Source organism: Pan troglodytes, chromosome 8, assembly GCF_028858775.2.
Source record: "Pan troglodytes isolate AG18354 chromosome 8, NHGRI_mPanTro3-v2.0_pri, whole genome shotgun sequence".
NCBI classification, from domain to species: Eukaryota; Metazoa; Chordata; class Mammalia; order Primates; family Hominidae; genus Pan; species Pan troglodytes.
The window spans coordinates 134,065,015-134,088,100 of record NC_072406.2 but is presented as its reverse complement, the minus strand read 5'-3'; the positions used below and the strand labels follow the sequence as shown (position 1 = coordinate 134,088,100).

Genomic DNA, 23,086 nt, shown 5'->3' with positions numbered 1-23,086 from the left:
GGCTTCGTTCCTGAAGTCAGTGAGACCAAGAAACCCACCAATTCTGGACACACGTTCACCTGGAAGAACGCTAAGTATTCCATTACAGAACACTGAGCTACAAGCAACAACTATGAAACAATGACCTGGTTTAAACCATGATTTATGGCTTACTTTACAGGGAGTCTGGAGGCATGTGGTTGATTCAGCAATTCAGCCATGTCCATCTTTGCTCTCCAGTGTCCCCAGCACTCTAGTCTTTCCTCATGCTTGTCACCTCGTGAGTACCAGATGCTGCCAATATGGCAGGCTCCACATTTTTTCTTTCAGACATTGTTTCGTTCTTGTCACCCAGGCTGGAGTGCAATGGCGTGATCTCGGCTCACTGCAATCTCCACCTCCCAGCTTCAAGCAATTCTCTTGCCTCAGCCTCCCGATTAGCTGGGATTACAGACATGCACCATCATGCCCGCTAATTGGCAGGCTCCACATTTCTTATGCCAGCCATCTCAAAGGGGGTAGGGGGTCAAGGGTTTTCTTTTCAGGAGGGTTTGTATTCCATCCAGTTGGGAAACCCTTTCACGTCTCATGGACCCAGGTTGCATCACATGACCCTAGACCAGTCACTGGGGAAGGGGAATGAGATTACCGTGACCTGGTTAGAGTGATCACGTTTCATCTAAGGAAGTAGGCACGCACGTCCCCTTCAGGAAATACAGATAAGCAGGGATGGGTGAAGTAGTAGCTGTTGGACAGCAATGAACAGTGCCTAACTCAAGTTTAGTAGACACGATGCACAAAATGGAATATTTGTAGGTTGTGTAGTAACCCAACTTATAATATTGTTCTTTTGAGAAAATGTGTTCTTAGCACCAAAGAGAACTTTTGGGAAACAATACTCGAATACAATCCAAAATGCATGGAGTGAAATTCATACATTTATCTTTCAAAGTATACTTAACATAATTCCATCTTTCTTGGGCCCTTCAGGAGGTATTCTTAGAATCTTCTAGTTTGAGAATCAGAATCAGGCTGTGCCTGGTGGCCCATGCCTGTAATCCCAGTACTTAGGGAGGCCGAGGTGGGCGGATCACTTGAGGTCAGGAGATGGGGTTGCAGTGAGCCAAGATAGTGCCACTGTACTCCAGCCTCGGCAGAGCAAGGTCTTAAAAAAAAAAAAATCAAATGTGAACACAGACTGTCATTAAAATCAACCCAACAATCCCATAGACTGTTTACTATTTTTTAAATAAACTTAGAAATTATCATTTCTAGTCTTAAGGTTGAAACTTACCTTTGTTTTATCTGAGTTCCTTCCTCAGGAAAGGACCTCCAGAGCCTCTCAAAAAGTATCAAAAAACTGAAACTCACCATATCACCGCATTCCAGACAATGAGATGCCAAGCCCCTCATGCATCCCCATAGCTTCCTTCCCCCTCCCGAGTTCCTCTTTTCCCATACATTGTTACATTGCTTCCCTGCAACTGTATAAACCCTTAATTTTAGTTGGTCAGGGCAATGGATTTGAGACTGAGCTCCCAACTCCCTGAGTGCAGCACCCTACTAAAGCCTTCTTCCTTGGTAATAATGGTTGTCTCAGTGATTTCTGTGAGGGGCCAGCGGGTCCTAGAACAAAACCCTGGTGCTCTGGTGACATTCTGTTGTAGATATTTAGAAGGATGGTTAACAGAGTTTACCTGTTAATTTGTTCTGCTATCCTCACAAAAAGTGGTATTGCCAGCTGCACATAAATATTTGATTCATCCACCCGCCCCCGTTCCCCACCCCCCCGACCCCAGCCATGATGGCACAGGGAAACTGAGGTCGCAGGTGAGCAGCAGACCGCGTCTGGACTCCACATCCCGCGCTCATCCTGCTCCACGGCAGGAAGCTCGTTCAACACACATGCACTGCGTGCCCATGTGGGTGCCAGGCTCCGGCTGTGTCCTGGGCAGGCAAAGGGACCTAGGGAAGATGCAGGTCCAGTGGGGTGGGAAAGTAGGGGCAGAAAACCAAGATTCTCACAGCCCTGCAGTGTGGAGTAAGAGAGAACTCATTACACCTCTTGTCAAGGGAACAAAGGATCCCCGCCAGGCCCCTCTTGTGCACCCAGCGGTCCCCCCAGGCGCCTTGGAGACCCGGCCGGGCCCGTCGCCGGCCTCCAGCCACAGGCGTCGCTGTGCGCTCGCGCTGGCCCGGGAGCCGCGTTCCGCCGGGAGCAGGCGCTGGCGCAGAGCAGGGGTTTCAGTTTCTGGCGCGAACTTCCGCCGTTCCGAAGTTGCACGGTGAATTGGCGCTATGTCTGGGGACAGCAGCGGCCGCGGGCCAGAGGGCCGGAGCCGGGGCCGCAACCCGCATCGGGATCGCACCCGCTCCCGCTCCCGCTCGCGGTCCCCTTTGTCGCCAAGGTCCCGCCGCGGCTCTGCGCGGGAGCGCAGAGAGGCCCCAGAGCGCCCGAGCCTGGAGGACACAGAGCCGTCGGATTCCGGGGACGAGATGATGGACCCGGCCAGCTTGGAGGCGGAGGCCGACCAAGGCCTGTGCCGCCAGATCCGCCATCAGTACCGGGCGCTCATCAACTCCGTCCAACGTAAGGCGGCGCCTCCGGGCGGCGCGGGCCCGGACGGGCCGCTGTCCCCGCCCTGCGCCGGGCGCGGGGGGAGGGCACCGGAGGCAGGTGCCGGGCGCAGGCCCGGCGCGGCGCTAGTAGAGACGCGCCGGGTGCCAGCCCCTCGCCGCTCGCCGCACCTTAAATTGTTGACAGAGTGCTCCCACTTTGTGGCTGGAGCCGTACGACCTTGGCGCGGGTCCCCGAGTGGCGGGCTGGAAAAGCTGGAGGCCAGAGCCGCTCGCGGACTCGCCCGAGCCCAGCCAGCCAGTGGGGAGAGGCAGGACGCGGACTCCGCGTGCTTTGATTGCGCCCGGCAGTCCTTGGCGTGGGCTCCCGGCCTCGCAGCGGCAGCTGCAGCTGCAGCGGCACGCGAGAGCTGTCAAATGCACGTTCTCGGACCCCACCCGGACCCACGGAATCCGAATCTCTGGGTGGGTCCGCGCGACTGTGGAGTGGCCCTCCAGGTGATGGTGTGTATTGCTTGCAAAGTTTGAGAACCACTCAGTTATGGAGCACTCAGAGGCTGCAGCCGGAGTCCAGCCCTTTGGGTTAAGGTTAGAGGGAGCCAGGGTTTCCTTTTAAAATTCATGCTGCATAAAGGGTAGGGTGGCCTTTCTCCTTTTCCGGGCCATTTTGGTTAAAAAGATAAAGATGTTCGAAGTAATTACTCAGAGCGCAGGAGCCGGGGCTTGGCTTTACTGTTGTAGGTGATAACCTTGTCAACTGCTTATTAGTGAATGCTGAACAAGTTTCCCAAAGTTTGTATTTTTAAAAATAGAAAACCGTGAGGACATACTGAATGCCGGTGACAAATTAACAGAGGTCCTTGAAGAGGCGAACACTCTGTTTAATGAAGGTAATTTGTTATTTTATATGTTATTTCGTGTTTTATGATACTTTTAATTAGTGTTACATAAGCGCCAAATTATTGACATAAAACAATTCCCACATTTGTAATAGTGCTTTCCCAGTTCGGGAACCGTTTCATTATAGCAATAATGCCATTTTTATTATGCACTTACCATATAATAAGGGCTTTACATGAAAATTTGGGGGTAGGTTCCGCAGTCTGTGTTAAGCCCCCAGTTGATTCTGTTGCCTCTTCAAGTTTGAGAACGTTACATGTGTTATCTTGTTTCTTTTTCTTGTGTTTACTGCCGTATCCCTAGTATACATTGGTTGAGTGGATGAATTACAGAACTGAGCTAGCCTCTGAAATCCTGTTTCTTTTCCTGTCCCATTCTGTTTTGCCTTCCTCAGCTCCCTGCTATTGGTCCACCTGTAACACAGTGGAGGTGGCAAAGCCTGCAAGTGTACCTGCTGGTCTCCAGTCTGGGGTGTGTTGTGTGTGAGTGAGTGAGTGAGAGAGATCCCAGAGCACTGAACTCTAGGCCATAGGTGCTTTAAAAAATAACCTTAGTTTGAATTGAAAGCAGAGGCAGTGGTATTGGTAGCAGCTGTCTGTCTGCTTGGTGACAGAGGGGTACTCCCTGATGTGGGTACTTGGTCATAGAGCCACAGGACTGCTACCCAGACCACTGTCCCCTCCAGCCCTCTCTGACGGGTCTGTGGGAACATAGGGGAGAATGCAGCCAAATATATCCTTTTTTTTTTTTTTGAGGTTTGAGATGGAGTCTCACTCTGTTGCCCAGGCTGGAGTGCAGTAGCACAATCTCGGCTCACTGCAACCTCCACCTCCCAGGTTCAAGCAATTCTCCTACCTCAGCCTCCCTAGTAGCTGGGATTACAGGTGTGCTCCATCACACCCAGCTAATTTTTGTATTTTTAGTAGAGACGGGTTTCGCCATGTTGGCCAGGCTGGTCTCGAACTCCCGACCTCAGGTAATCCACCTGCCTCCGCCTCCCACAGTGCTGGGATTACAGGCATGAGCCACCGCCCCCGGCTGGTTCCTCATATTCTTAAAGGACTAGAACATATATTTTTAGTCATTGCTGAGGATGACTAGTTCTTTAAATGTCTCCTTTTATCACTTTATATATGCTCTCCAATTTCTTTCTTTGACCACAGCCTCCTTACCATTCCCCATCTTAGTCTACCGCATTTGCTAACTCTCATCAAAACCTTCAGGAACCGGGTGTTTCTCCTTCACCTGGTTAAATCCCTCTACTACCCTCTTAAGTTTTGTCTTCCCTTCGCAGCCTGGACTCCCAGTCTCCTCACTGTTAGTCTTGCTTGACTTGACTCAATTACTCCCTTGATATTTACTGTGCATCTAGTCAGTTCTTTATCCCCACATCATTTCCCCCTCAGCTATTTCCAGTATTTAAAGCAATATTTTAGAGCAAAATTATTCACTCATTGGAGCCCTAGGAGTTGCTCAGCAAACAATAGATGCTGGCATTCGTGGATTTGATGGTCTCAGTTTGTAAAATAAATAAATAAATGAAAGGGGAAGGGAGTGGGGCAGGCAGGCACAGGATACTCATGGGAGATAAAGAAGGGATCAACAAAAGGAAACAGCGGGGCTGAGGGGGTTGCTTAATCAGACCCTGCAGGCAACAGAGAGTATGAAAAATAGTCTGGGAACACCTACACCTGTCGCCCAGGCTGGAGTGCAGTGGCATGATCTTGGCTCACTGCAACCTCTGCCCCCCAGGTTAAAGCTATTCTCCAGCTTCAGCCACCCGAGTAGCTGGGATTACAGGTGTGCACCACCATGCCTAGCTAATTTTTGATTCTTTAGTAGAGATGGGGTTTCACCACGTTGCCCAGGCTGGTCTCAAACTTTGGAGCTCAAAGTGATCCGCCTGCCTCGGCTTCCCAAAGTGTAGGGATTACAGGCATGAGCTGCTGTGCCCAGCCTGTTTCTGCATTAATTTAAATCTTTTTTTTCCATAGCTTTTCTTAAATCCCATGTCCTCTGTCAAGCCTTTTTTGAGTATCCGTCCTCGGGTCACTACCTGCTACCTGTAGACTGTTCATTTGGGTGGCTTTGCTGGGGTTGCCTGTGAAGCCATACAGAGGCATGAGCCTCCTAGTGCCAGCCTAGCACATGCCATGATTTTGGTTAGCAACTTTAGCAACTTACCTATTGCTTAGCAGCTTACCTATTGCTGTTCACAAACCACCATGCCAAGCACAGGGCCCTACATGTAGTGGGAATTTGATTTTCCTTACGTCGGCACACATGATCATCGTGATTAGGATGGAGGGAAAAGTGAGTATTAGACATGACGGGTTTTGCTCAACTGGAGTTATTTAAGAGATTGTGATTCAGCTAACAGGAGTAGGAGAACTAGACAGAAAGCTGGCTTTTAGGAAGACTGGTCAGCTTTCATTAGAGATTTTGGTGAGTTGGGCACGGGAGAAAGTTCTTTTTGTTTTTGTTTTTGTTTTGAGACAGACTCTTGCTCTGACACCCAGGCTGGAGTGCAGTGGTGCGATCTTGGCTTACTGCAAGCTCCGCCTCCCGGGTTCACGCCATTCTCCTGCCTCAGCCTCCCAAGTAGCTGGGACTACAGGCGCCCGCCACCACGCCCCGCTAATTTTTTGTATTTTTAGTAGAGCTGGGGTTTCACCATGTTATCCAGGATGGTCTCGATCTCCTGACCTCGTGATCCGCCCGCCTTGGCCTCCCAAAGTGCTGGGATTACAGGCGTGAGCCACCGCACCTGGCCAGGAGCACGTTTTAGAAGGAGATGTGTCAGTTGCCTATTGAGATTTTTTTTTTTTTTTTAGTCCAGTGGGAAATCCTGGTAAGTAGTTGGAAATGTAGGGAAAAAATCTATGGATAATGTGTATTTTGTAATGTGAATATTTTCTTTCGTTTTTGAATAGTGTCCCGAGCAAGAGAAGCAGTCCTGGATGCCCACTTTCTTGTTTTGGCTTCAGATTTGGGCAAAGAGAAAGCAAAGCAGCTGCGCTCAGACTTGAGCTCCTTTGACATGTTAAGATATGTTGAAACTCTAGTAAGTTCAAAGCTACAGACTCTGAATAAAAAATGTTCTGTTATATATTATAATTATTTACTGTGCTCATATCCATATGCAGATGATTTCACTTCATTCTTCTTTTTTGGTCTCAGATTCCTCTGTAGAGATCTTACCAGTTTAAACAGACGAAAGCAGAGCCATGTGGTGGAATCTTGGGTGGGGGCTTGGAGTAAAAATCTCGTAGCATTCTGTCTTAAGATGCTGGGTGCTGTGGTCATTTGCCAATGGCCATTTTTCCTCTGTTCACTGGTGTTCTAGATCATTCTCAGTGACCTCGGACCTTTGTCCTGGGCTGGACAGAAGCCCACTCTGCGATGGCAGAGCTCAGCTGGAATTGAGTTAGGCCTGGCGAGAGGGCATGTTTTGGTCTGTCTTTGAGAATATTTCAAAACCATGTGAATATGATTGGGTTTTGCTTTTTTTTTTTTTTTCCTTTGAGACAGAGTCTCGCTCTGTCGCCCAGGCTGGAGTGCAGTGGCGTGATCTCGGCTCACTGCAAGCTCTGCCTCCTGGGTTCACGCCATTCTCCTGCCTCAGCCTCCCAAGTAGCTGGGACTACAGGCGCCTGCCACCACGCCCGGCTAATTTTTTGTATTTTTAGTAGAGACGGGGTTTCACCGTGTTAGCCAGGATGGTCTGGATCTCCTGATCTCATGATCTGCCCGCCTCGGCTTCCCAAAGTGCTGGGATTATAGCCGTGAGCCACCTAGCCCAGCCAGGTTTTGCTTTTTTGGTTTTATGTTTTATTCACCTTTCTTTGTCTCTCGACAAGTTTGAATAGTGGTTACCTGCAATTCTAAAACTGTTCCTTGATGACTTTACCAAAAAAGAAAAAGCACACAGAGACTGACCTTGTATCTCACTTTGTTGTCTTTTTAAAAAATTCTATTCTGGCTGGGGGCAGTGGCTCATGCCTGTAATCCCAGCACTTTGGGAGGCTGAGGCGGGTGGATCACCTGAGGTCAGAAGTTTGAGACCAGCCTGGCCACCATGGTGAAAGCCCGTCTCTACTAAAAATAGAAAAATTAGCTGGGTGTGGTGGCAGGCGCCTGTAATCCCAGCTACTCGAGAGGCTAAGGCAGGATAATCCCTTGAACCCAGGAGGCAGAAGTTGCAGTGAGCTGAGATCGCGCCACTGCACTCCAGCCTGGGCTACAGAGTGAGACTCCACCTCAAAATCAATCAATCAATCAGTCAATCTGTCAATCTGAGCCAACCTCTGTCCTAGCACAGATAGCTGCACCTCAGTATGAACATTGCATTTCTAACTGGATGTTTATGTTAAATGGTTATTAAAATAATTTAGTACTATGAGATCTGATCAGATAAAGTAATTTTTTTGTAAAGGCATGAGGCACCAGATTATTTCCAGTTTGTTTTTCAAACCTTTTCCTTTTTTTTTTTTTTTTAACTTTTTTTATTGTGAAACATAATGCACTTAGGAAAGTGCACTGTAATATAGAGGTCAATAAAGTAACCATGTATTGGGTATTTCTTTAAAAATTACTTTATCAGGTTAAGCTCTATACTTTATTTTTTTATTTTTTGAGACAGAGTCTTGCTCTTGTTGCCCAGGCTGGAGTGTTGCCCAGGCTGGAGTGCAGTGGCACGATCTCAGCTCACCGCAACCTCCACCTCCTGGGTTCAAGTGATTCTCCTGCCTCAGCCTCCCAAGAAGCTGGCATTACAGGTGCCTGTCCCCACGCCTGGCTAATTTTTAGTAGAGGTGGGGTTTCGCCATGTTGGCCAGGCTGGCCTCGAACTCCTGACTTCGTGATCCACCCGCCTGGACTTCCCAAAGTGCTGGGATTACAGGCATGAGCCACTGTGCCCGGCCAAGCTCTGTACTTTAAATAACATATCAAAATAAATTCTGGAAGTCTTAAAGCATTAAATATAAAACCTTAAATTAATAGTTGTCCAGTCTCTGGGTGGAGAAGACTTTCGTATGTATAGCATCAAATATAGACACTATAAGGAAAGATTGGTGGATTTCTCTGTCAGTTAAACAGACCAAAACTGCCACGTCTGCCTACAAGGGTGGCCAGGGAATGGAGAAGAGCTGGCCATAGTGCTCTGACCAGGCTCTTGTAGCCTTTCTTTTCTTTAAAGTCTGATTGCCTTTAATAGGGTTAAGCTCCCCGAGGGTTTTGTGATTATTGTTTATATATGATATTGCCATCGTAATTGGATAACTTCTAGGCATTTTACAGTATAATGTAATAAAAATGTACTTTCATAAAAGTAAATTCAATATAACACATTTTCTGTAAGACAGTTTGAGATGAGAGAATTATTTGACTTCCGCCAACTCTTCCCAGGAAGGCAATTTTAAGATGAGCCATTCTCTCAGTGATGCCGGGCCACTGCTCTCTGGATATACTGAGATACAAGCTGAATAGAGATTTGGAAGCAGGACTTTAACTGTAAAGTTATCTTCACAGTAAGAAATTTAGCCAGCATGTTAAGACACTGAAAGCCGGCTTTGCGTCTGGCCTCTTAAAGGTTGAGTGATGCAGATTATTGGATGTGGAAAATGATTGTGTGTGGCTTAACTGGGTTTTTTGTTTTCCTTCATTTTTGTAGCTCACACATATGGGTGTAAATCCGCTAGAAGCTGAAGAACTCATCCATGATGAAGATGGTCCTGATTTTGAATTCATAGTCTATGACTCCTGGAAGATAACAGGCAGAACAGCAGAAAACACCTTTAATAAAACCCATACATTCCACTTTCTGTAAGATTATTTTAAAAATCCAACAGACCAGTTATTTGTGAACCTTAAATTGCTTTTTCTTGTAGGGACAAAGATTATTTGGTATTGTAGAGGTGACAGTCATGATGCTGTTGTTTGGAGACTTTTGAAACTTTGATATGAAAGTTCATAAACACTAGGCCGGGCGTGGTGGCTCATGCCTGTAATCCCGGCACTTTGGGAGGTGGATGCAGGTAGATCATCTGAGCTCAGGAATTCAAGATCAGCCTGGGCAACATGGCGAGAACCCATCTCTACCAAAAATACAAAAAATTAGCCCGCTGTAGTGGCCCATGCCTGTGGTCCTGGCTACTTGGGAGGCTGAGGTGGGAGGATCACTTGAGCCTGGGAGGCAGAGATTGCAGTGAGCTGAGATTGCGCCATTGCACTCTGACCTGGGTGACAGTGAGACCCTGTCTCAAAAAAGAAAAAAAAGTCCATAAACTCTAGATGTGGATGGAACCTTAAAGGATCTCTCATTCTGCTTTAGCAGAAAAGGCCAGAACCTCTTTACCAGTGCTCTCCTGGCTCCTTTGCTTCTAGCTCATGAGACTCTGGGTTTATCATCTTTAAAATCCTTATCATATAGGAGGATGATACCTCCTACTGAGGGTATCTTATGAGTCTCCCAACGTCTAAAGTGACATTTATTATAATACCCTCTTAGATGACCACTGACTTGTATTTGAAGATTACTTGTCACTGCCACATAAACTGTCCAGTTCATTTTTTAGATAGAACTCTGATTTTAAAAAAAGATTTCTTTATATTTGAATGAAGTTGGCTTCTGTCTCAACTTCCTGGCATGGTCCTATGGAGAAATTAAGAACAGCTCTTACTGGCTCTTCTCTAAGAGGACCTTCAAGTATACTGGTTTTGTTGCCCAGTAAATACTTTAGGGTAGCCATCTGAGTTGTTCAGTCCTTCTTTAAGTGGTATAGCTCCTGGGCGTTTGTCTTTTCTAATTTGTCTTTCTAAAAACCATTGAGATTGGTAGTAGCTCGGGTAGAAGGCCTTGGAGATGCCAATGTAGTAGTGTGGTGTGGGGTCTGGCGTCTATTTTTAATAAGACTTCAGGTAACTCAGGTGCCCAGAGCCATTTGTGTATGTTCTATTTAATAGGATATAGTCCAAACTTCTTCATCTTAGGATAAAGTCTAAATCTTTGTTTTTTGCTATTGTACTAAACTCATAAATCCTAGGTTATAAAGATAAAGCCTTAAACTTTATCTCATCATCCAGCCCAATTTCCAGCCACAATGAAGTACTTAAAACTCTGTGTCTTTGTACTTGCTGTTCTCTTGGCCTCCAATTCCTTTTCATCTTTTCCATTCGGTAAAGTTTGTTTATCCCACAGGCCCCATCTTGGAAGCCTCCAGCAACTTCTCCAGACAGAGGTGTTAGCAGTGTAGGATCAGATTTCTCAACCACGTCACTCCCATGTCTGGGTAGACATCTCTGCCCAAGTGTTCTCATAGCACTTGAGCAGTACTCTCTAAGCGCCCAGGATCTACCATGTTGCTTTTTTAAAATTTGATTAATTTATTTTTTTATACTGCTCCTTGTGGAGCAGGAGTGTGCCCAGAGTAGCCCACCATGCTATATTGAAATGGATCTGTGTGCATAATGCAGCTGTCCATCTACATCGTATACTTTTGTCTCCTCAAGGGTAGGGACCACATGAGCCTTATTCTTGGGGCTTTGATCTCTACATGATGCAGACTTACATCTATTACTGTAGCCCAAGTCTGCATGAGGGCAGAATCCAGAAGGAAAAGGAATCCCATGGCTGTGACTTGCCCTGTTATCCTAAGACAGATGTGTTCTGTAGTCCTGGGCTGGGAGCCTCTGCCTTGGCCTCCCCAGATCAAAGTCTTCTGACCCCACTGGAGCTTCCCCACATACATGTTCATCCTTCCCCTGCTCTTAGAAGTTGGCTTTGCAAAACAATAGGTTGGGTGGTGGGAAGATGTCACAGGCATATTCACTGGCCTACTTTACAGGGCAGTATGAAGGTGTCTGAGGAGGTATCTGTGGTTGAGTAAAGCTCCTAGGAGTTCTTTTAGAAATACAAAGAAGGCAGAAAGGCTGTCACAAACCTTATCAAGAGTCTTACTCTGATGTCAGCTTGTATATCACTGATGTCTGGTCTGAATTTGACTATACCATGCAAACTACTTTTAGTTAGTAAAATTAGTTTGTTCAACAAACAACAGGCAAAAAAATAAATGAAAGCATATTTTTCATTAGGTTGGGTTCAATATACGGAGAGTGCCCTGTGCCAAAGCCACGAGTTGATCGTCCAAGGAAAGTTCCTGTGATACAAGAGGAGAGGGCAATGCCTGCCCAGGTTTGTTTTTAAATGTTGCTTTTTAAAAAACACCTTAAAGTTAAAATAGCTGTTAAAATAATGTGCATGCAATTTGGCCATTTTTTCTAAGTGTGCGGGTCTGGAGCCAGGTTTTGTCACTTAAATAATCATTTTATTTAAGCCTTTAAGCATTTTATTGGATTGGCTGCTTGTCTTTGTTTTAACTCATTTCTCTAGTTTTGATCAGTTCTCCGAAGCCAGGGTCAACCTCAGCACTGTCAACATTTACGGTGGATAATTGCTGGTTTGGGAGCTGCCCTGTGCATTGTAGGATGTTTAGCAGCATCCCCAGCCTCTACCTGTTATATGCTAATAGCCCCCCTGACCCCTGAGTTGTGACAACCAAAAATGTCTACATGTGACAACAAATGTTCCCTGGGGAGGTGGGGGGAAAGTCACACCCACTCGAGAACCACTGTTTCTAAACCGCCCTTTTGTATTTTGCTATTTTATGTTCAACCTGAAAATGGTTAGTCTGGTAATGTTACTCTTCTATTAAGAAATTGATATGAAAATGTTACTGAGGCCAGGCACAGTGGCTTACGCCTGTAATCCCAGCACTTTGGGAGGCCGAGGCAGGCAGATCACAAGGTCAGGAGTTCGAGACCAGCCCGGCCAATACGGGGAAACCCCGTCTCTACTAAAAATACAGAAATTAGCTAGGTATGGTGGCAGGTGCCTGTAGTCCGGGCTATTCGGGAGGCTGAGGCAGGAGAATTAGGAATCTAGGAGGCAGAGGTTGCACTGAGCCGAGATCATGCCACTGTACTCCAGCCTGGGCGACAGAGCGAGAGTCCGTCTCAAAAAAAACAAAGGTTGCCCGAGTGTGGTGGCTTACGCCTGTAATCCCAGCACTTTGGGAGGCCAAGGCGGGCAGATCCACCTGAGGTCAGGAGTTAGAAACCAGCCTGGCCAATGTGGTGAAACCCTGTCTCTACTAAAAAGTACAAAAAATTAGCCAGATGTGGTGGTGGGTGCCTCCAATCCCAGCTACTCTGGAGGCTGAGGTAGGAGAATTGCTTGAACCTGGGAAGCGGAGGTTGCAGTGAGCCGAGATGGCACCACTGCACTCCAGCCTGGGCCACAGAGCAAGTCTCCATCTCAAAAAAAAAAAAAAAAAAAAAAAAGTTACTGAAACCAGAAAATCTGTTTTTTTTTAAACCATAATTTTTTTTTTTTTTTGAGACAGAGTCTTGCCCTATCACCCGGGCTGGAGTGCAGTGGCGCGATCTCGGCTCACTGCAACCTCCGCCTGCTGGGTTCAAGCCATTCTCCTGCCTCAGCCTCCCAAGTAGCTGGGATTACAGGCAGGCACCACCATGCCCGGCTAATTTTTGTGTTTTTTAATAGAGACGGTTTCACCATAATGGCCAGGCTGGTCTCGAACTCCTGACCTTGTGATCCACCTGCCTCAGCCTCCTACAGTGCAGGGATTACAGGCGCGATGTCGGCTCACTGCAAGCTCCGCCTCCCGGGTTCATGCCATTCTCCTGCCTCAGCCTCCTGAGTAGCTGGGAGTACAGGCGCCTGTCACCACACCTGACTAAGTTTTTGTATTTTTAGTAGAGATGGGGTTTCACCGTGTTAGCCAGGATGGTCAGCAAGACCCCATATCTAAAAAAAATTTTTTTAATTAGCCAGGTGTCTTAGACAAGGTAGAATGAATTAAAAAAAAAAAAAAATTAGCCAGGTGTAGTGGTGCACGCTTCTAGTCCCAGCTACTCAAGAAGCTGAGGTGGTAGGATCCCTTGAGCACAGGAGTCTGAGGTTACAGTGAGCCGAGATCATGCAACTGCACTCTAGCCTGGGTGGCAAAGCAAGACCCTGTCTCAAAAAAAAAAAAGAGTTCGGGTGTGCAAGAGAGAAGAAAAGGAGTTTGGGTGTGCAAGAGAGAAGAAAACGTTAATAGGCCAGTAAGTAGGTCTGTCAGCTTGATAATGACTTTTTTCAGTTAAGAAGAATGGAAGAATCTCATCAAGAAGCAACAGAGAAAGAAGTAGAAAGAATCTTGGGATTGTTGCAGACATATTTTCGAGAAGATCGTAAGTGTAACACCATTCAAAGTGGAGCAATTTGTATTTATCTGTTCACTGAGGTTACTTGTATTTAAAAGGCAATTTCAGCTGTATGTAATATTTGAATAAATACATATGCATTTTATGAGGATTCTTCTCCCCTTTAGAAATTTCATGTGAAAACTTTGAAGTTAATGTTTTCATTTTTATCTTTAAAAGATGGGGATTTTTTTTGTTACAAAATGAAATATGCCATTCAAGTGAGAAATGTCAAAAGTACCTGTTCCAACTCCCCTCATTATAAAATGTAATGTGTATATTTTCAGATTATTTTATCAGTTTTATACACACCTACCTAAATAGTTTGTTTTGGCCGGGTGTGGTGGCTCACACCTGTAATCCCAGCACTTTGGGAGGCTGAGGTTGGGAGTTTGATACCTGCCTGACCAACATGGAGAAACCTCCTCTCTACTAAAAATACAAAATTAACCGGGTGTGGTAGTGCATTCCTGTAATCCCAGCTACTTGGGAGGCTGAGGCAGGAGAATCGCTTGAACCCGGGAGACAGAGGTTGCGGTGAGCCAAGATCACGCCATTGCACTCTAGCCTGGGCAACAAGAGCGAAACTACGTCTGAAAAAAAAAAAGTTTGTTTTTTTCTTTTTTTCCAAGCTAATCATAATATGCACATTCTTCTGCTACGTGACTTTTCCATGTGGACATTCTTCCACATCATTTCATATAGATCTCCCTTGTTTTGTTCACTGATTCCCATTATATGGCTGTACTGTAAATATATTTAACAGATCCTCCATTAATGGATGATTAAGTTCCTTTTTTTTTTTGAGACAGAGTCTCGCTCTGTCGCCCAGGCTGGAGTGCAGTGGCGCGATCTTGGCTCACTGCAACCTCTCCTTCCTGGGTTCTCGCCATTCTCCTGCCTCAGCCTCCCAAGTAGCTGGGACTACAGGCACCCGCCACCACGCCTGGCTAATTCTTTTGTACTTTTAGTAGAACCTGGGTTTCACCGTGTTAGCCAGGTTGGTCTTGATCTCCTGACCTTGTGATCCACCCACCTCAGCCTCCCAAAGTTCTGGGATTACAGGCGTGAGCCACCATGCCCGGCCAAGTTCCTATTTTTTTTTTTTTTTTTTAGGAGACAGAGTCTCACTCTTTCGCTCAGACTGGAATGCAGTGGCACCATCTCAACTCACTGCAACCTCCACCTCCTGGATTCAAGCAATTCTCCTGCCTCAGCCTCCTGAGTAGCTGGGATTACAGGCGCACGCGCCACCACATCTGGCTAATTTTTTTTCTGTATTTTTAGTAGAGACATTGTTTCGCCATGTTGGCCAAGCTAGTCTTGAACCCCTGACCTCAGGTGATCTGCCAGCATCGGCCTCCCAGAGTGCTGGGATTACAGGCGTGAGTGCCATGCCCAGCTGGATGATTAAGTTCTTTATAGCATTTTACTCTTGTATAAATTGCTGAAGTAAAAAATCTTAGTATGTAATTTTGTGCACTTACACTTGTATTTCTGTAGCACAGCTTCTTAGAGGTGGTTTCCAGGTCAGTGGGCATACATGTTTTTAGTAGAGATGCCAAATTGGCCTCCAGAAGGGTTGGATTGATTTGCACTCCTGCAGCAGGATGAGTACACATCCTTTCTTTGTCTCTGGCTAACGCTAGAGTGTACTGATATTAATGATATGCAAAAATCAATTTTTTTTTCTCTTTTTGTCTATAGCTGATACCCCAATGTCCTTCTTTGACTTTGTGGTTGATCCTCATTCTTTCCCCCGTACAGTGGAAAACATCTTTCATGTTTCCTTCATTATACGGGTAAGATTAAAGATTATTTTTCTAATTGCTTTTATATGCTTTTAAAAGGATACATAAGAAAAGCTGTAGAAGGGAGCTGGCAAAGGTATCTGTATACACTAGCCAGTATATGTTTCAGACCCATTGTAACAAAACATTAATTGGCATATTAGGTAGAAGAAGCTAGCTAACATTTTATATGCTTGCTTTTATGTTTTAGAAATTATTTAGAGAAAGTATTGGAAAAATTTGAATATGGAACTTTAGATTAGATAACAGTATGGTATAAATGTTAAATTTCCTGAATTTGATAGTTGTCATGTTGTATAATATCCTTGTTCTCAAGAAATACACACTGAAAGATTAGGGAAAAGAAGCAGGCCGCCTATCATTCTCACTTCATTCATAAATAATAATATGTAGAGTGATAAAGTAAACGTGGTAACTAACACTTTAACGACTGATAAATATGGGTAAAGGATATATGCCACGTGTTTATAGTAGTCTTATAGCCCTTTAAGTCTGAAATTATTTCAAAATTGGTTTTAAAACTCTACTCAGATATGTACCATGGAAATTTGCTTTAGACTATCTTTAATCTTACTTCAGGTTGCATTCCCACATGTAAGATGAATTTGATTGTAACCTTAGAGAAAAGCCTATGTCTACCAACGTATTTTCTCAGAAATAATAACAAAGGCATATTTTGCCAGTGGTCCCAGTGACAGAATTATGCAGAATAAAATGTGGAGTATTCCAAAATACGTATAAATCAGTTAAAGAGACAAGATGAGTTTCACTTAAGAGATTCTCAGGATGGAGGCTGTGTCTGGGTGAAAGAGCTGATTAGAAACCCAAAGATACCCTGTGTAAATAAAAGATACTAGGGAAGTCTTATCTATATCATCACCTTATTATTGCTATGGTGTAATTTGATTTTCTGAGATACTGAATTTTCTGAGTAATTTTTTCCATCTAGTGCGTATAGGTTTGAGTCTTAAATGTTTGTCTTCTCCTGAAATCATGTTTTCGTTTTAGGATGGTTTTGCAAGAATAAGACTTGACCAAGACCGACTGCCAGTAATAGGTAAATGATACTATGTTTGGAAAAATTAGTTTTAGAGAAAATATATTTGTTAGTAGAATTTAAGTATTTTACTAAATGTAAATGAATTTTCAATGTAGATTAACTTTTACAATATTGTATCTTGCTCAACTATCTGAAGATACTGAAAACATGGCCAGCGTCTAAAATTTTGATGGATTCATCTATATCGATTCAACATCTGCTGTAAATATTAACAAAGAAATGATATAATTTCCCTCAGATCTTAATTTAGAAAGTTGGTGATTGCAGTCATTTTTGTAGTATCCCTCTTTCTAATCACGTTTTGTCAGATGCCGGCACCTTCTTTTCTCTTTGAGGTTCTATGAATCTTTCATTCTTACCTGAATAATTTCACACTCTCCATTACTCATGTCCTCCTAAGGTCTCCTGTGGAGAGTGAATATTTCCATCGCACTTACTTGCTACTTTCAATGTTCTCAATGTCCTATTGGACTCACTAGGGCTTAGCTCTGTGGTTGACACATAGATATGCAGATTTTCAAATGTCTGGAATGTGTTACTCTACTACATGTTTTTTGAAATGGAAACAGATGGAATGACTGGCTACTGTAATAATACTACAGCAGTTCCATAATGCATGAAATCCTAAAAAGTATGTAATATTACAAGTATCTTTTCAATACAGGTTTCATTGCTATTATTCATCAGTTTCCGTTTAGATTACCTGTTCCGATTTAATAACCTTTGATAAATTTGAAAAATTTGTCTTTCAAACAGAGCCTGTTAGTATTAATGAAGAAAATGAGGGATTTGAACATAACACACAAGTTAGAAATCAAGGAATTATAGCTTTGAGTTACCGTGACTGGGAGGTAAAGCTCTGCCTGTTGCCCCTGCATAGTTCTGACTCTGCCTTCACTTGCAGTAAGCCCAGTGCCTAAATGTTCATTATTGTCTGCCAGGAGATTGTGAAGACCTTTGAGATTTCAGAGCCTGTGATTACTCCAAGTCAGAGGCAGCAGAAGCCAAGTACTTGATGCTAGCTGAAGGTAACCTTTTCAGTGGGATGGCTACACAGTTCTATTAAAGTTCATTTGGCAATCCAAAGTATCCCTTTTCCCCATTCCAGTGAAATTTGGATTTTTGCCTCCCTGTAGTGCCCCATTCTTAGAACTGTGTGTAACAGGTGAGAAAGGGATAGTGGTTCTGCGTTCCCTTCTCTGGATTGATTAAATTTGTGCTGTTAAGATTTGCAGCTGAGGCCAGGCGTGGTGGCTCATGCCTGTAATCCCAGCACTTTGGGAGGCCAAGGCAAGCGGATCATGAGGTCAGGAGTTCGAGATCAGCCTGACCAACATGGTAAAACCCGATCTCTACTAAAAATACAAAAATTAGCTGGGCGTGGTGGCATGCACCTGTAATCCCAGCTACTCAGGAGGCTGAGGCAGGAGAATTGCTTGAACCCGGGAGGTGGAGGTTGCAGTGGCTGAGATCGTGCCACTGCACTCCAGCCTGGGAGACAGAGCAAGACTCTGTCTCAAAAAAAAAAAAAAAAAAAAAGACTTGCAGCTGAAAGAAGCAGTGCAGGATTGTTCTTGGTTTGGTGGGTTTTGTTTTTGGTTTTGTTTTTAATAAAAAATAGGGAAGGGGTCTCACTATGTTGCCCAGGCTGGTCTCAAACTCCTGGGCTCAAGGGATGCTCCCATCTCAGCTTCCCAAAGTGCTGGGATTATAGGTATGAGCCACCGTACCCAGCTGCTGCTTTTCCCCCAACAAACCGGTAAATTAGATAAGTGAAATATTGAATCCTCTCATCCATGTTGTTGTTCACCATCCCATTAGATTTGCTTATTTTATAAGTACAAAGCAGAAAAGGAGGATTAGGATAGAATTACCTTAGAATAATCTTGGTAAATTGGCATTTCTAAAATTTGTATTAGGCTATGAAAGAATTCTTCATTTTTATGAAGGGTAACATTTCTAGAAAGAAATCTTAATAATGATCTGACATTTTGTAGTGCAGACAGTTGTGGGTGGGAATCAGAAGACCTAGATTCTATCGGCTATGCCCCTTACTTTATTTATTTATTTTTGCCCCTTACTTTAAAACCTTGGGCAAGTCACTTAATCTCACCCAACTTCTCTTTTTTTTTGAGACAGAGTCTTGCTCTGTCACCCCCAGGCTAGAGTGCAGTGGCACGATCTCAGTTCACTGCAATCTCTGCCTCCCGGGTTCAAGCAATTCTCCTGCTTCAGCCTCCTGAGTAGCTGGGATTATAGGCACCTGCCACAGTGACCAGCTAATTTTTCTATTTTTAGTAGAGACGGGGTTTCACCATGTTGGTCAGGCTGGTCTTGAACTCCTGACCTTGTGGTCCGCCCGCCTCGGCCTCCCAAAGTGCTGGGATTACAGACGTGAGCCACCGCGCCTGGCTTCAACTTTATTTTTTTTTTAATCTATAAATATATCTATAAAATGGGAAGATTTTCAAGCTAGATCATTGCTAAGAATTTTTTTCTAGCTCAAATTTTCTGATTTTGAGCATTAAAATAAACTTTTTTGTACTTAATGTAAGCACTTAATATGTGCTTCAATTAATTGAAATACTTTTGTTCCAAGTTGTAAAAATATTTTAAATGAAGGGAATAGGCCGGGCGCAGTGGCTCACACCAGTAATCTCAGCACTTTGGGAGGGCGAGGCAGGCGGACCACGACGTCAGGAGATCGAGACCATCCTGGCTAACACCGTGAAACCCCGTCTCTACTAAAAGTACAAAAAAATTAGCTGGGCGTGGTGGTGGGCGCCTATAGTTCCAGCTACTCAGGAGGCTGAGGCAGGAGAATGGCGTGAACCTGGGAGGCGGAGCTTGCAGTGAGCCTGAGATTGTGCCACTGCACTCCAGCCTGGACGACAGAGCGAAACTCTGTCTCAAAAAAAAAAAAAAAAAAAAGAAGAAGGGAATAAATATGGAATAAATTTAAGATATATAATGTGGATTACCCTGGGCCCTACTCACTGAGGAGGGCTAATTGTTGGATTTCATTTATGTATATTATATGAACTTTTGGTTTATCATTTATAAACTGTTAACCAGCTATTCTTCCCCTTTTTAGGACTCAAATGGATAGTGAAGTCCAAAACGGAAAGCGGCATGTATTGTACATATTGTATGATTCAACATTTTTAAAGGCAGATTGTTTTTAGTAAAATGTAGCTTTTGATAGTTAATAAATTTGTCATGGTTGTCTTTGATTAAAGGAAACTCACCGCCATATTCACAAATAATTGTAGTTGCTCTTTATTTTCTAATTATTGGAGAGTGTCTCCTTTGTCTATTCCTGTCCCAGTGAAAGTTTTACTTAGGTTGTTAATGCCCTGCGGACCATTATGATTCCTTTTACTTCTTTTTTGCCACAAAGCTAGCTAGTCAAGTCAACAAATAGGTTGTATCATATGAAACTGTTGCTTTTATAGGTAAAATACAGTCAAATATGAGTAATTTCCTATGATTCAGCCTCTGATTTACACACAAGAAACTATTAAATCCTCTGGCAAGCCAGGCTGGACTACTTTCCCCAGCAACATCAGCCCTGGTTCCATCTTACCAGCATGCTACTCCATGCTTCTCATCTCGGCTATGCTTTCAAGTCTAGTCAGTTTCTTCTCCCAGTGCCCACTTTGCTATTTCATGTTTTCTCACTGCTTCCCTCTGGCATCAGGGGTAGAGGCGTCTTTTCTGTGGAAGACTCTGGGCTCCAGTGCTTCCTGCCTCCTAGGGGAGCCTGCTCTCTCAGTCATCCCCTTGACCTGTATCTGGAGTTTTCCCTTCAACCAAGCCCATCTCTGATTTTAAAAACATTACCATGACCCTCTTCAAGCTGCTATCCTATCACCTCTTTAATGAGAATCACTTGTCTCCCCTCATGTCAGTCCGTGGCAGTGTGGCACCTCCTTTCCCACTCATTGAGTCTGTTGTATGCCAGATTTCCTAATTCCTTTCCAAATTGTTAACTCCAGTGGATATATGGCTGTGCATTTGACACTTGGAGATCTATGCCTTGAAACTGTGTATCCTTGATGTCTGTTGCTTTCCCTGGTTCCCCTTTCATAGTCACTGTCATCATTTATGCTGATATTTACACCATGAACAGTCTGACAACTTTGATGCCTAAACTTCTTGAAAATGTTACAGATACATGCAATCAGTTGCTCACTGGACAGCTTGTGGGTTATTTTAGACATGTACAAAACAGCCCTTCAAATCTCCCTAGAAGACCTATACTGGCACTTTTACGACTTTATTTTCTCAGATGGAAAACTAGGATTGCCCCCACCCTCCAAGCCCTTACCTTAACCAGTCACTAATCCCCATCTGATCTCTTCTCTCAATTTGCCCAGGTTACTACCACAGACTCCAATCTGTTATCGCCTACTTCTGTCCTTCAGGTCTCTTCTGCTTCTTCAGAACCACTTGTCATATTACTCGGATTTCCCATTGCCTTCAAGATTGAAAAAAAACTGAACTCTTTAGTGATGTTCAAAGCCTCGAATGCTCAGGTCCTTTCCCTACATTTCCAGGCCCGCTTCCTCAGGACTCTAAACTCTAGCATTTATTTTTTTGTTAAACAGCTTTAGTGAAATATAATTCACACCGGATGCGGTGGCTCACGCCTGTAATCCCAGCACGTTGGGAGGCCAAGGCAGGCGGATCACCTGAGGTTGGGCGTTCAAGACCAGCCTGTCTCTACTAAAAATACAAAATTAGCCGGGCATGCTGGTGCATGCCTGTAATCCCAGTGACTCGGGAGGCTGAGGCAGGAGACTCGCTTGAACCAGGGAGACAGAGGTTGTGGTGAGCTAAGATTGTGCCATTGCACTCCAGCCTGGGCAACAAGAATGAAACTGCCTCAAAAAAAAAAAAAAAAAATATATATATATATATATATATATATATACACACACACACACACATATTATATATATAATTAACATACCTACAATTTCTATATAAACTGTATAAATCATTTTTCATCTATTCATAGGGCTTAGCAACCATTACCACAATCTAATTTTTGAACATTTTTGTTCCCCTGACCCTGAACCCATTAGCTGTCACTCTACCTCACCTACCATTCTGACCTCTTACCCCTAAGCAACCACTAATCTACTTTCTGTAAATTTGCCTGTTCTAGACATTGCACATAAATGGAATTATATAACATGTAGTCTTAACACCATAACTTTCTAAGTTCTTGTCTAAAGTTGCCCCCCTTTTTATCTTTCATTTTTCTACTTTCTACTTGTTTCAAACTTTCCTAATTTGAGACACTTAAAAGTGGTTACATTTTGCAAACCAAGGCCATGTTGCTTTTCATTTTGTACCTTTTTGTAACTATTGAACTTTCTTTTTTTTTTGGGGAAGGAGTCTCGCTCTGTCGCCCAGGCTGGAGTGCAGTGGTGTGATCTTGGCTTACTGCAAGTTCCGCCTCCCAGGTTCATGCCATTCTTCTGCCTCAGTCTCCTGAGTAGCTGGGACTACAGGCGCCCGCCACCATGCCTGGCTAATTTTTTTGTATTTTTAGTAGAGAATGGGGTTTCACCATGTTGGCCAGGATAGTCTTGATCTCCTGACCTCGTGATCTGCCCGCCTCGGCCTCCCAAAGTGCTGGGATTACAGGTGTGAGCCACCACGCCTGGCCAACTATTGAATTTTCTAACCTGTACTTTTTACTTTTTAAAGTTATCAACAGTGGCCAGCGCAGTGGCTCACACCTGTAATCCAGCATTTTGGGAAGCTGAGGCGCGTGGATCACTTGAGGTCAGGAGTTCAAGACCAGCCTGGCCCATGTGGTGAAATCCTTTATTAAAAAATACAAAATTAGCTGGGCATGGTGGCGGGCACCTGTAATCCTCAGAGGCTGAGGCAGGAGAACTGCTTGAACCCGGGAGGTGGAGGTAGCACTGAGCCAAGATTGGGCCACTGCACACCAGCCTGGGCGACAGAGTGAGACTCCATTTCAAACAAGTAAAGATAAAATAATCAACAGTGGTTATTATGAGCTACTTTTTCTTTAAATTTCTGAACTGAAAAATACATGTTATATTTTATTTTTTGAGATGGAGTTTCACTCTTGTCTCCTAGGCTGGAGTGCAATGGTGTGATCTTGGCTCACTGCAACCTCTGCCTCCCGGGTTCAAGAGATTCTCCTGCCTCAGCCTCCTGAGTAGCTGGGATTACAGGTGCCTGCCACCACTCCTGGCTAATTTTTGTATTTTTAGTAGAGACAGGGTTTCACCATGTTGGCCAGGCTGGTCTCAAACTCCTGACCTCAGGTGATCCACCTACCTTGGCCTCCCAGAGTGCTGGGATTATAGGCGTGAGCCACTGCACCCGGCCATGTTATCTTTTAAAAATAAAACTTGGCCAGGCGTGGTGGCTCACGCCTGTAATCCCAGCACTCTGGGAGGCCGAGGTGGGCGGATCACGAGGACAGGAAATCGAGACCATC

The 23,086-nt window shown here is 44.5% G+C and overlaps 1 protein-coding gene across 5 annotated transcripts; it reads left to right on the top strand.

Annotated features, from left to right (window-relative positions):
- Positions 1-131: 131 nt before the first annotated feature.
- Positions 132-19,859, top strand: NSMCE4A (NSE4 homolog A, SMC5-SMC6 complex component). Of its 5 annotated transcripts, none has more exons than XR_010147048.1 (11): positions 132-2,569; positions 3,369-3,446; positions 6,390-6,520; positions 9,131-9,282; positions 11,551-11,650; positions 13,623-13,713; positions 14,842-15,527; positions 16,545-16,593; positions 17,353-17,447; positions 17,538-17,624; positions 19,691-19,859. XR_010147048.1 is itself a non-coding variant. In XM_001157827.8 (11 exons), the coding sequence occupies exons 1-10, from the start codon at positions 2,278-2,280 to the stop codon at positions 17,610-17,612; spliced, it is 1,158 nt and encodes a 385-aa protein (XP_001157827.5). In that variant the 5' UTR covers positions 132-2,277; the 3' UTR covers positions 17,613-17,624; positions 19,691-19,859. The 5 variants fall into 5 exon arrangements, 2 of the variants coding, with proteins under 2 accessions (XP_001157827.5, XP_054516561.2); XM_001157827.8 differs by having other exon boundaries at positions 15,433-15,527; XR_682866.5 differs by lacking the exon at positions 17,353-17,447 and having other exon boundaries at positions 15,433-15,527.
- Positions 19,860-23,086: the final 3,227 nt, after the last annotated feature.